Source organism: Clupea harengus, chromosome 17, assembly GCF_900700415.2.
Source record: "Clupea harengus chromosome 17, Ch_v2.0.2, whole genome shotgun sequence".
NCBI lineage: Eukaryota > Metazoa > Chordata > Actinopteri > Clupeiformes > Clupeidae > Clupea > Clupea harengus.
Window position 1 is genome coordinate 5,797,185 of NC_045168.1, and position 14,537 is coordinate 5,811,721.

A 14,537-nucleotide genomic window follows, 5' to 3' on the forward strand; every position below is an offset into this window, starting at 1 on the left:
CACACACACACACACACACACACACACGTATGCACACGCACACACACACACCTGCTTACAAGAACCAATAGTTTTTGCCCAATTACTATCCACGAGCTGACTCTAAACACACGAGCGACAGGCTTTCTTTGCTTTAGTGCAAATGGCAGCCTGGCGTGTGCCATGTTTACATACTACATTACCAACACAAATGGCACTGGCAGAGGGAGAGAGGGCAGCGAGGAGGAGACGGTCAGAGGGAGCTAATCATCGTCAGAGCCTTGATGACATGACTCATCAATGGACAGGAAGGAAGGGTTCTATTATACGGACACAATCCAGTTCACTGGAATAGAGTCTGACGTCAACATAAAATGGAGGTTGATGGCTTATATGGAATCATTGTTTGCCATTCACAAGATTTAACACATATTTACAAAATGGTTTTCTGTGCTTGGAATATGAGAAAACCTTTATTACCCAATTCTTAATTTTATACTGCGAAATAAATCATATTGTAGCTCGATTAACTACTGGTTAACCAGTCATTATTTTGGCTTTTGGATTGTAACCAATAACAACCTCCTATTCAAAAAGTCACATCTACAGGTTAGTGAAACTGCTCATCTTAACCAAATGAAGTCCAGTTTTCTAGACACTCAACTACAACTAGAATAGATGCTACAATTGCTGCATTCCATCATGGCTGCATTTGGACTGCAGTGTAAGTGAGTTATGGCATTTCTTCTCAAGTGGGGTGATCCTCTACTACAGCACACAGACATACTTCTTTACGTGTTTAAAATCACTTTCCTAGTCAGCTGAGATGTACAGTCTAACTTGTCAAACTGGTTACATGTTGTACTTACTGTAAATGGCTAGATAATGGCCCTCTCTGAGCCACAACTCACCCAAAGAAGCAGACGACGATGCTCACACTTTGTGCCACATGCAGCACAGCTTCAAAGGGACTTAGAGAGGGGAAGACAGAGATGGAAGCCATCCTATATCTCTCTTTCTCTCTCTCTCTCTCTCTCTCTCTCTCTTTCTATCTGTCTCTAACCCCCTCAATTCTTAAACAGCATCCAATTCTCTTCGAGACAAACACCCTCCATATTAATTTCATTTCATAATTCATTTCTGTCTCACACATAAACATATGACTATATTACATTTGTATTCTTGTCTACAATGTTTGCCCGCAGCCATTTTAATAACACAGGCTTCCATGTCCCTGCCAAACTGCATTACCACACAAAGGCAGGGGTTTTCATTCAAATGAAATGGATAAACAACCTCCATTATGTTCTTATTTGTATTTGGGCATATATGTGTTATGATCCCCGAGTGGTCCGGAGGAGAACACTGTGGATTTCTCAGTGGAAGTGATCAGAGTCAGAGTCAGGAAAGTAGAGAACAGAAGAACTGAAGAGCAGAAGAGCAGAGAGAAAACTCTCTCATTAGCCAGTAGTGATTTACTTGCACGGTAGATATTTCATGTCAGATGCAAATCTGGAAGAAACTCTGCTGTGGGTAATTAACTAAGCAGAAGACTAGCGAACAGGAGAGGGAGAGAGAGAGAGAGAGAGGGAGAGAGAGAGAGGCTGAAAGAGAGAACCTCCAAACCATCCAAGTTTGGCAAAGAGATCCTACAGGCTCTGAAAACCAACCGCCTGAGACGAGAAGAGAGAAAAGAGGAGAGAGCTGTTGCCATGGAGATCTACCGGCACACCATGCAACCAAGTTTATTAGAGAAAGATTAATAGTTTTTTTTGGGGGGGGGGGGGGGGGGGGGTATTGTCACAGACAGAATTTCAAACAGGGGGTTGAAACCCTTTTTCAAAAGGAAAAAAAAAACCTTCCCTGAAATGAGGTGCAATTAGATGAGGGAGGATTTGATGGCGGGGTTGCCTCCTAGACCTGCTCACTACACACAGGGGTTATTGGGCCCATCAGTGGTCAGCTGCTCAGTAAAACTGTCACTGAGCCTGTCACGTTTGGTCTGGCGGTGTTTGATCCCGACTTGAAGGGCAGTCAGGGCCCCAGTAATCTCAGCTTTGTCCCTCACATTTTATAGTAAAACATAAGAAAGAGAGCCAGCCAGCCATCTCTCTCTCTCTCTCTCTCTCTCTCTCTCTCTGCCTGGCTACAGGGGCTGGCAGGCTTCCCACTACTCCTCTCCGACTCCTCGTCTAATTTTTGTGTTATAATTAAATAAATGAGCGGAGATTAAGTGTAATTCACACCCTTGAACGCCTTGGCTCTTTTAGAAGACTCACATAAGCTACAAAGGTGTCATTAGTGGAGCTGTGACGGGGCTAGAAGGCAGCTGATTCTTAAATGAGTCTGGCCCAGATCTGGCCCACAGGGTGTGTGTGTGTGTGTGTGTGTGTGTGTGTGTGCGTGTGCATGTGCATGTGCGTGTGCGTGTGTGTGTGCGTATGTGTGTGTGTGTGTGTATGTGTGTGTGTGTGTGTGCCTTGCAACGTAACAAGAAAACTTCCCAGAATGCATCAGTGCAACGTGACAACAAAGGAACTCAAACTAGCGTTTAATCTTTCACAGACGCGAGATCCTCCCAGATCCAGCTTGTCTTCCAGTTCTAAAGACACAGAACTCATTTTAAGCTATGAGTAACATACCCAAACTAGCATGCATGTAAAGCCATTATACAATACACAAGATGGAGTCCAGAAATGGCAGATGAAGCTGTTTTGTAATGTACCATACACTGTGATGGTATACTGTGCAGAGGCAGAAGGAAAGGTATGAGGTAAGGGAAAGCAGACAAATGCTATAGGAGTGTTTTTACTGTTGGAAGCCCGACAACACGCCTCTGCTTTGAACCATCCGAGTTGCTCTGAATTCACCAAGATGTGTAGAGATGAAAAACAAGCTAGAGAAAAAAAGATATGAAAGAGAAGAGAAAAAAAGGCACATACCGATTAATTCTTTATTTCTCACATCTAAGGCCATGTTTCTTAAAGCTGTAGCCACTGCGCACACCACCCGGTCGTTGTCTATCCGGAGCAGCTCCACCAGAATGGGAAGACCCTTCTCCTTCCTCACGGCTGCACGGATGTAGACCGACCACTGGGGAAGACAACGCAACATACACATTTGCATTTGCAACATTTTTTAACACATTTAGATTTATTCACTAAACAGGCGGTATTATCCAGAGAGACTTCAAGCACAAGTATCCAAGTATGGAAACTGTGGGAATTGAAATCAGGACCTTGGTGTTGTTAGCACCTCGTGCTAACTAATGGTTACTTGCCCTGTATGTAGAACACTTTTAACCAATGATTAGACAAGGTCTATTAGCCCTCGGTCAACCCATAGACATAAGGACCTCCAATCTGTGCATTTAAATGAAGACTTGAGACCTAACTTCGTCCCAGTAGTATTAAAAACACTTAGAATTGGATGTGAGGGGTTCATTAAAACCAATAGAGGAGGAATGGCTACAGGCAAATGCACTGTTTGCATTTCAAGTATAAAAACTAATGAAGATAATAAAAGTCAAGCCATGCTGCTTGCTAAAACTGTGTAATGGTGTGCATAGCGGGTACATTTGTGTCCCAGGTGTATTACAAAAATATGCATTTAGTTCATTAAAGCATTAAAAAAAAGTCTCCTTTTTCTCTTTTTTAATACTAGAAGGCCCTAAAAATATCTTTATATACTGCTCTGTCTGCTGTGTACGAAGACTGTGTGTGTAAACACAAGTCCAAGCTGTTCATAAGGCCCACATTTCATAAGGGCTTATCCTCCCTGGGGGACTGGACCAGCCTCATTTTGGAAGTGGCAGTCGCCGTGGAAACTGAGAAATTACTGCAAGAGCTGCAAGCCTCTATACACGCTCCGGTCCCCCTCCCCAGTCACCGGCATTTAAAACATTAGCTTTGTCCTGGATTCTAATAGGACTACATGACTGATGTGGTCGTCTGTGTTTGATGAATTGGGGCCAAGGGTGCGGGTGGGGCTGGGGGCCTCCATCAGTGACAGGTTGTCATGGGAGATCTAACTGAGTGGTGCTGCTGAGAGCGAGAGATGAGACAGGAAGGAACCCAGAAGTCCCAGAAGTCCCAGAACCCCCAACCCAACCCAACCCAACCCAACCAGGCCACACGCTCCATATTTATGATGTCCTGTAACTGTGTGTGTGTGTGTGTGTGTGTGTGTGTGAGAGAGAGAGAGAGAGAGAGAGAGAGAGAGAGAGAGAGAGGAAGACAGACAGGCAGAGAGATAGAATCAAATTATCGAGATAACCAGAGCATGAGAGCAGACTGACATACAAACATTACGGTGGGTGACACTTCATATACTGTATATATATTCAAAAAGTAATACAACATTTAATTTACTTTAAGGAATACAGATTAAAGTTCTGCTTTAAATGACTTTACTGTCAGACAGTCTATATGCAAAAAGGGCCATTCCTCATCACATGTCTAAACTAGGTACTTGGAGAAGGTGAAACAGGGAAGAGAAAGTCTCCAATGAAGGACAAAGGCATTAAGTCATCCAAACGGAACCGCCGTTCACTGCCTTGAAGAGATCAATATCTTTAGGAACTTCTCACAAATTAAAAAAAGGCCTAATCCCCACTCCTCTTGGACGGGCTGCATGGGAAAGTCTAATCCTATTAAAATGAAGGACTCAGAAGGCACAAAGCACAGAGTTACTCGAGAGGTATTAGCAGGCAGAAAAATGGAGTGCTTGTGGAGAAACAAACACGGGAGCCAATCATAAGTGACGGGCAAGATGAGCAGAAAAGATCGGAAGTATATAACGAACAGGAGAGAGGGCGAGCAAAAGAGAAAAAAGAAAAGAAAGAAAGGAAGAAAAAAAGAAAGAAAGAGAGCAAGAGAAAGAGAGAGAGAGAAAGAGAGGGGGAGAGAGAGAGAAGACACAAAGAGAAAGAGACGGTCAGGATCACACAGTAAGAGAGAGAGAGATGCTGTGTAGACCCAATAATCCCCTTTCTAATTCAGACAAGGTGAGAGACCTCTCGTCTGGCGATAGACTGTCAGTTGTGGCACTTTAAAACCCCTTCCAATCCCATCCTTTCAATCAGCCATCCCCAAATCCTGGGCGCTATTGATCCGGCAGGATGGATTTCCAGTTAAAGGATCCCTCTGAACAGGAGAGTTTAAGTACCTGAAACATGGGAAACTTTCGCTGCACTAGGGTAAACTACATGTGAGTAAGCCAGGTGTTGCACATACACAGCTCACAGGAGGGAATGCTTCACAACTCCAACAGAAGAGAAATGTGTGGGTATACAACTTGCTAGAGTAAGTCACAGAACGTCGCATTTTTTATGTATCGAGTCCTAATTTGCTAATAGGTGAAAATTCCTGCTCTTGGGGTTCAGGGGCATAGCTGCTGTAGTCGTGCCTGAGGCAAAATTATAAAAAAAAATATATTATTAAATCATTTTTTTAAAAGACGACCCTTTCACCATTGCAACAGCTCAGCAACAGGGGAGCCAATTTGTTTATGAATTTGATACGGATCGGTCAATGATTGGTTGGCTGTTCTGAGGCAGTCAATGTAGTAATCTCACTGTCCCTTGGATGACACATTTCACTGCTGATAGCAGTCTTGAGCATTTCTGGCAATTAAAAGCACTTTTCACGAACTAACATAATTTGAAGCCTTGTTCTTTAGACGAAAGCAACTACACATTTTTCAGAGGATAATCTACAGCACAACGGGAAACACAAGGTACGTGTTAGGTTGTTTGCTAGTTAACGAGATGGCTGATGTGACATAGGCTATATTAACTTCTTGGCAAATTTACAGTGTCTAAAGATTTAGAGTCTGGTTTTGTGTTTGGCTGACGTTTCAAGCTAGTTTTCCATAATTTCATTGTTGTACACACGCAGCAAGTAACACGCACACACGCTCACACGGATTCCACCTACTTTAACTTGCTCTCACGCTATGGTCATCTTGGTTCTTTCTCTCTCTCTCACTCACTCACTCACTCACTCACTCACTCACTCACACACACTCACACACACTCTCACACACTCTCACACACACACACACACACACACACACACACACACACACACACACACACACACACACACACACACACACACACACCACACACACCACACACACCACACAAAAAGCTCACCTTCCAGCTGCCTGCTGCTAAGTTCTGCAGAGCTCCAGCAGCCCCCTCCAGTGTGTCTGGGTTGGAACACTCTGACAGCAGCGTGAGGTAGGGCTTCACGATGGAGGGGTGCCACAACATCTGGATCCCTTTTGGGGGGTCAGCCGTCTCCGGCATGGGACCCACGCCATCCCACTACAAAAGAGAAGGGTAGAGAGAAAGAAAAAGAGAAAAGAAGAGCAAGAAAGGGAAAAGGGAGAGAATAAGACAGAGAATGATAGAGGGAGAGAAATGAAGAAAGAGATGAAAAGAAGAGGAGAAAAGAGCAAAGGTTAGCCAACGGACATCCGCAGGGAGGATGTCTGTCTGTCTGACTATTTGTCAGTGAGTCTATTAGTCTATCTGTCTGTGTAACTGTTCATCAGTTTCATTCTCTCCCTTAACTTCTGTCTGTCTTCACCCCCTCTTTCTCTATCACACGCACACACAGACACACACAGACACACACAGACACACACACACACACAGACACACACACACTTCATCCTAGACAGGGAGCAGCAATTTGTTTGCTGTCTGCGCCCACGACTCCACGCTGCGCCCACTCCCCGCTCTCTAAAGGCAGTCACCCTTCCCCAGAGGAGCCTGTGGAGGAGCGCTACATCTGCCGCTCAACACACCCCGCACCAACACACTCCGCTCAACACACCCCGCACCAACACACTCGCTCAACACACACCGCTCAACACACCCCGCACCAACACACTCCGCTCAACACACCCCGCACCAACACACTCGCTCAACACACACCGCTCAACACACCCCGCACCAACACACTCGCTCAACACACACCGCTCAACACACCCCGCACCAACACACAACGCTCAACACACCCCACACCAACACACCCCACACCAACACACCCCGCTCAACACACTCTGCTCAACACACCCCACACCAACACACCCCACACCAACACACCCCGCACCAACACACCCCGCACCAACACACCCCACACCAACAGACACCGCCCTAACACACACCGCACCAACACACCCCGCTCAACACACACGCTCAACACACACGCTCAACACACCCTGCACCAACACACACCGCACCAAGACACACCGCACCAACACACGCCGCTCAACACACACGCTCAACACACACCGCTCAACACACACCGTACCAACACACGCTGCACCAACACACGCCACTCAACACACACGCTGGGCCTTAACACCTGACAGAGATTTTAAAATGGCTTTCCAAAACAGAACAAATCAAAACACACAAACAAACACATCCAAGAAAAAAAAAACATTATGTTGGTACTTCAAGGCCATGCGAAGCATGTGTGTTGGGTGAGGTGGTTTGCGCTCTGTGTTAAGTGGATAAACACAGCGCTGTACGACTGAACCTCTGGGTGGAATCCATTTGAGAGGAAGCAAGGCTGGTAACATGACCTACTTTTAACAGCGGCAGCAGAAGTAGTACCAGCAGCAGCTACTACTCACACAATACCTCCTCTCTGCTCTCCACTGACTGAGGGGCAGAAGCGCGCCTGCCTCCAACCTCCCTTAATTATCAAGCTTGTGTACATCTCTCCCCCCGGCGTTCTAAGGAGAGGTCATGCTGTTCAATTAACTGCTGGAGGGGGCCCGCAAGGCTTTCTTCCTGTCTTTCCAGTCAGCAAGGGGGGGGGGGGGTGGTAGAGAAAACTCAGGGAGGAGTGCTTAAGATTATGTTGCCGAGACGATGTGAAGACATCCCACACTTTTGGTGCGGAAGAAGTCCCACGCCAACACAGAACTCTTTTCCATTCTTTTTTCTGCGCCTGTGAAATCTTGTTCTTATTCATAGAAACTCCTGCCTGCAGGAGGATGCTGCTGCAGGTCCGTGTTGAATTGGATGTAATGAAACCACGGACTACTTCCAGTGAAATGGAAACAGAAATCTTTTCCTATTAGTGTGTGAGCAGAGAGTAGCTTACATAGATAGATAGTAGATTAAATAAATAATATTAAAACTACAACAATTGCTTAGGATTGATTATTACAGATTACAGTTGGCTGGACTGATTATAAGTAGGTTTCATTGGTTGATATTAGTGTTGGTAGTCAGATGGATGGATGGAAGTGCTGGGTGAAACAGTATGAGTACCTGTGGGAGAGTGTTTGTTGAAAGTTACCAGTGTGAGTGTGTGATGACTGAGAGTGGGTTTTTGCGAGTAACAGTGAGAGTGTGTTAGTGTGTTTGTGTGTGTGTGTGTGTGTGTGTGTGTGTGTGTGTGTGTGTGTGTGTGTGTGTGTGTGTGAGTGAGTGTGAGTGAGTGTGTGTGTGAGTGAGTGTGAGTGTGTGTGAGTGTGTATGAGTGTGTGTGTGTGTGTGTGTGTGTGTGAGAGAGAGAGGGTGTGTGAGTCTGTAAGAGTGTGTGTGTGTGTGTGTGTGAGTATGTGTGAGTGTGCGTGAGTGTGTGTGTATGGTTGTGTGAGTATTTGTGAGTGTGTATGAGTGTGTGTGTGTGTGAGTGTGCGTGAGTGTGTGTGTATGGTTGTGTGAGTATTTGTGAGTGTGTATGAGTGTGTGTGTGTGTGTGTGTGTGCGTGAGTGTGTGTGTATGGTTGTGTGAGTATTTGTGAGTGTGTGCGGTGGTTATGTTTATGATGGTGCAGATCCTGCTCAGAGCTGCATGGTGGGAGAGAGAGAGAGAGAGAGCGCGTGTCAGAGGTGAGGGATGCTTTGCTCTGAGTCTTTTCATCTCCAGCTGGGGGGTTTGGGCGGTTTGGAGGGTTTGGAGGGATGTGTGCGGTGGCTCTGTGTGGATCTGACACCCCCATCCAGCTTTGATCTCTTACCAGATGAAGTCATGGTTAAGTTTTTGCCAGTACCGTGACACGTTTTATGTTTGATTGAAGGAGAAAAGAGATCATCTCTGATTGGCCGTTGGTGAGCCCTGAGGCTGAAGCATCATCCATGTAGTTACAGTTCAATTGCATTCTTTGAGACAACAGGGAGACGACTATTTAATTCTTTGAGACAACAGGGAGACGAATATTTAATTCTTTGAGACAACAGGGAGACGACTATTTCATTCTTTGAGACAACAGGGAGACGAATATTTAATTCTTTGAGACAACAGGGAGACGACTATTTCATTCCTTGAGACCACAGGGAGATGACTATTTCATTCATTCTTCCAAAAAAAAAAAAAAAAAAAACTGATGTTTGCGACATCATGAAGAAATGTAAAAGAGATCCGATACATAGAGATCTCTTTTCCTTTCAGCTGTACTCCTACAGAACCAGTGGACCCATTCCACAGGTCCAATAACAAAGAGGACATATATTTCCTTAACCCAACAGCTGATGTGTTTCAAATACATATAAAACACCTGGGTTATGCCCTGTTTTTTCAGACAGCTACTAAAATGAAATAAAAAGGTGTATAAACACATTTTTCAGTCTTCTGGAAATACAGTATTGATGAGAGGAAATATCACTCTATTCATGCGCTGAATAAAATGCAAACCCAGCTGAAAAAAATTCCAGCCTAAGGCTACTCTTAATGCGTCACGGTAACCGATTCTTCCATCGCAAACCGCCCATAAACCCAGAGATATTCACAAATGCAGGCATGACTTAAAGTGCAGTTTGTGTGGCAGAAATGCACTTTAGTTAAGTGAAAATCATTGTCTTCATGTCCAAGCGGGAAACAGAACTGCAAAAGATACAGTATGCATGCGGAAGAGTGTAAGTGCCCATAAGAGTGGGAGTATGAGAGGGAGAGAGAAAGAGAGAGAGAGAGATAGAGGTAGACAGAGATGGAGGGGGAGAGATAGAGAGAGAATGAGGGGAGGGAGAGAGATAGAGAGAGAATGAGGGGAGGGAGAGAGATAGAGAGAGAATGTAAAAGAATCCATAAGAGAGAGGATGAGTAAGTAATAAGACACAAAAAAGTGAGGCTCACTCAGCCTACCCATATTCAATATTACTATTCAATACGATTCATGTTGTCTTGTGGTGCTCTGGCTAAGTTATGCTTAGTTCCTGAACACATTAAGGCTTTGTCAACATTGCATATTATCGTCACGGCAATAAAGACTGTGAAGTTAAACTGGAAAATAAAACAGCCAGACATAGAGAGAGAGAGAGACATAAATAGAGAGAGATAGAGAGCGTGAGAGAGAGAGATAGAAATACAGCGAGTGAGAGAAATAGAGCGAGAGATAGAGATAGAGAAATAGAGAGAGAGAGAGAGAGAAATAGAGAGAGAGATAGAGAGATAGAGAAATAGAGTGAGATAGAGAGAGAGAGAGAGAGAGAGAGGGAGATTGAGAGGAAAGGGATAGGTGGAGAAGGTAAATCAAAGATAAATGATTCAACAGACCCCATTCATTCGTGCACCACGAAGCCCAGGTGTCCTCTTTCCTGGGGTCTCGCTTCATTTCAGGACAAAAGACTGGAGGCAGGCCAGTAGTAAGAGATATTAAAAGAGCCCTCAGAATAATGTAGGCTAATATACCTGGACCGGTGCACGCGCTGACAGACGGATGTCTTTCAACACCGACTTGATTATGTCTAACAAGCGGCCATGTTGGAGCGTCCCAGCTGGGGAACTTCTGTCGCCATGCTTAAGCAGACTGGGCTCACTAATGAATGCGTCTTGTGCTTGGGCTTTGACAAGCACACACATCTCTGAGCAGTTAACCAAGGAGGGAAAATCACAAATCCCTGTTCTATGTTTAATAAAACAGCAAGTCCCCTTTTTTTACGCACAGGGTTTTGGGCTTTGATTTAATATCACCAATAAGAAATCTTAAGCATTCGACATCACATTCTTTGGATTATCCAGTGACAGACAACAGAGGTCTTCGCCAAATCCCCCATCCTCTCCTTCTCACCCTTATTTGGGTCACTAATTACCCTCTTTAAGCCAACAAGTCCTTGACTACACTACATCAGACTGGAAATTCCCCCTTTTTCCCAAAAGCTGTAAAATTTCACCTGATATACTATGTGCTCTGTCTTTGCATGACCCATGAGGGCTGTTTTATGGCAGACAGTAACTAGTGAATAGCTATGAGCTGGGGGAACTGGTAGAGGCCCTAAAAAGAATAATAAAAAGGGGAAGGTCCGTGACTTGCTGACTTGACGACTTGAAACATAAAAGAGATTAGTAGTCCTAATAGAATAATCTATGTAACATGAGCAGGTGCAGTAATCAGTGTCATCTCTATGTGTGAAGACCAAGGCCGTGTGCAGGTATCACATGCTGCCTACACCAAACCAGACCTGACCTTGAGGTAGGAGCCACATCCTACCGATGTTTTACAAGCCCTTTTTTTCCGTATCTATTGAACAGAGCATCAAACCTACTGTAGAAACATGCATCATTCTCTCATCCATCAGTCTCTCACCTCTCTCGCCTCAGTACCATTTTAATCAGACATTTATTTTGATCCCTTTTTATCCCCCAATTACTGCACAGGAAAAGGAAATCAAGCAAATTATCAGCGGAAGCCCGCTGAGAGCTGAAGGCTCACTCAGACTAGTGACAAAATGCCCCTAATTACGGGGTAACTGCTGCCAGGCTGCCAACACAACCACCCTCCAGACACCCCTAGCCCCTCATGCGGCCCCCACCTGATCCTGGGGCTTCTTTTTCTTCTTCTTCTTCCCCCAGCAGCCTGAGCTCTCGCCGTCCTTGCCGTTACCATCTCCGCAGAGCAGGCCGTCGAGCTCGTCTGTGCCGATCTGCAGTCCCTGAGAAGTTTCTGCCGCCAGCCGATACGAGAGGTTTCTCAAGATGCACACACAGTTTTCTATGGTCTGAAAGACAAAGAGAGAGGGGGCAGAGAGAGAGTGAGAGATGGAAGGGATGAGAGAGAGAGAGAGAGAGAGAGAGCATAAATATATTAAGAGAGAAAGGGAGAGGAGAGAAAGAAGGAAAGAAAGAAAGAAAGAAAGAAGAAAGAAAGATAGCATACATGAGAGATTAAGGGAGAGAGAGAGGGAGAGAGACAGAGAGAGAGGAGATAGAGAGTACAAGAGAGAGATTAAGAGAGAGCGACAGAACCAAGGAGAAAGACAAGGTCTTGAAACAGATGTTTAACCTGCCGCTGTCGGGCCTGGGAGAGATGTCAGAAGGCCCAGTGCCCACCATACCCCCTACCCCTACCCCCTACCCAAACCCAAACATGGTGATTACAGACCAGCTGTAGGTCACCCTCATTCACACACACACACCACATACACAAAAACCACATCTACACATATCCACATTCATACATACATACACATACACATACACATACACATACACATACACACATACACACACACACACACGCACACGCACATGCACACACACACACACACACACACACACACACCAATGCACACACACACAGACACACACACACACGCACGCACACACGCACATACACACACGCACATACACACACACAGACCACATCTACTCATATTAACCAAATCTACACATATCCACATACACACGTATACATACACACCACATACACAAAGACCACATCTACACACATCCACATACACACACACACTGGGTGCCCAAGGATGCCAGTGCATTTTGACCTTTGGTCATAGAGCCAAGTAAGGATCAGGGGGTGCCAAACGCCACACAAAGCTCATTAGCTCACCCGTACCCCCGCCATGCGTAAACACCTCGCAATTAGCTTATCTGTCTCCTTCCAAGTGCGGAGGCGAAGCGCGATGTGAGCTGCTACCAATTTTCTGGTTGTTCCTCTGTGTGTGTGTGATGTGGTCGCACATTTAAATGAGATTAAAAGACATTTTCCCAAATGAGCCAGACTGACGGCGCCAAATCCATCGTATCACACCCCATTTAGCAAAATATTAAGAAAAGACACAGCGGAGGCAGGGGAGGGAAAAAAGATGCAGTGAAGATTCAGTGAAAAGCCCTCGACTCCATCTGAGCCTGCAGCTTTGCTTTGACAACAGACACGGAACATTCATTTTTTCCCCTCCCACAAAACAATACTAATGACTGTAATCAAACAAAGACTGAGGAGTTATGTGCTGGCATTTGAAATGTAATGAAACATATTGACTTACATCACCAACAGCATTTGCAGTGCCAAGCATGAAAGACCTCAGTTTCAAAATGCCATCAAAGCACTCCAACTTTCTTGGGCACTCATCAAACATTGAGCAAAAAAATTACAAATAAAATAAATATAGTAAATACATGCAATTCTGAGCTATGTAAACAACTTTTCCCCCAAATAAAAACTAAATTACTGAGCTTACACCTTATCAGTCTAATATAACACGCTCTTTTAAGACCCTCTAATCAAACTAGTCCTAGTCAGGGTTTTAAGACTAACCTCACCCTGTTTCATCCAATCACCAGCATTCTGACTTTTGACTGACAATACTGGAGGCCCAATCCCTGGACTTCAGCCTTCCCTATCTTCAGATTGGTTAACGGCTAAGACAGCCAATGAGACATGCTTAAATAAGTCTTTGAGAAAGTGTATCTTCATTTCGATTGGACAGGATAGAATGTACATGACTGATCCTTGATGTGAAATTCACTGACACGACAAGATACGCCTTTGAACACATGTCAGATGAAACACCATAGGCTACACACTGTATCTTTACCGATCAGACATCCACAGGTTCTCTACTGCAGCAGCCTCACCGACAGCCTCGGGAATGACTGGACTCTCTGAGCAGATTAACTGACTGCAGTTACTGCTGGCTGATGGAACGACATTTCCCGCAATTACTTCACCGCAGGCGAAAGCGCCCAGGGAACCGTGTGGAAGAAATAATCTATTGCAAGGCTGAGAGAGGGATTCTAGTGATTAAAGCCTTTCCTCTCTCTCTCTGCCCTGAAGGCTCAGTGTAGGCCTGGCAGAGGGTGTATTAATACCATGTGAACGTTAGTAGCCAAAGAGGGCTGGGGATGGTTGCATGGGTACGGCTGTCCAGTAGTGAGAGGGAAACGGTGCAAATGGCCTTAGTCCGGCCAATCACGGCAGAATGGCTCCCATCTCACAGTACTTTACCACGCTTGGCCCTCTCAGAGGAGAACACAAATAACGAGGACTTTTATTTCCAGACGCCTGAGGGCACAAAGCGAAGCGAAGGCGATTTGAGAAGTTTACTAATTCATGGAGTTCCGTCACAGGCGTGAGCGAGAGAATTCATAATTATTGTGACATTTCTTAACGGAAGGTGTCTCGTCACAGATATCCTTTGTCACCAGCCTCGAGATTTCTGGGGACCTTTTCCACAGCTGCCATCTGAGTCACAGCTTACAAAATACCTTAAAAGCCTCTTCGAAAACATTAAGACCTTAAGGGGCCAGATTCACTAACATTTGGATCCAGCACAAGCCTTCTTTCGTGCTAGG

At 45.1% G+C, this 14,537-nt stretch overlaps 1 protein-coding gene across 1 annotated transcript in view; it reads right to left on the reverse strand.

Annotated features, from left to right (window-relative positions):
- ctnnd2a (catenin (cadherin-associated protein), delta 2a) overlaps positions 1-14,537 on the reverse strand; it is a 308,508-nt gene that overhangs the window by 34,360 nt on the left and 259,611 nt on the right. The window contains 3 exon segments of the mRNA XM_031583814.2: positions 2,922-3,072; positions 6,137-6,310; positions 11,762-11,947. Of these exon segments, the coding sequence (XP_031439674.1) occupies positions 2,922-3,072; positions 6,137-6,310; positions 11,762-11,947 (511 nt within the window).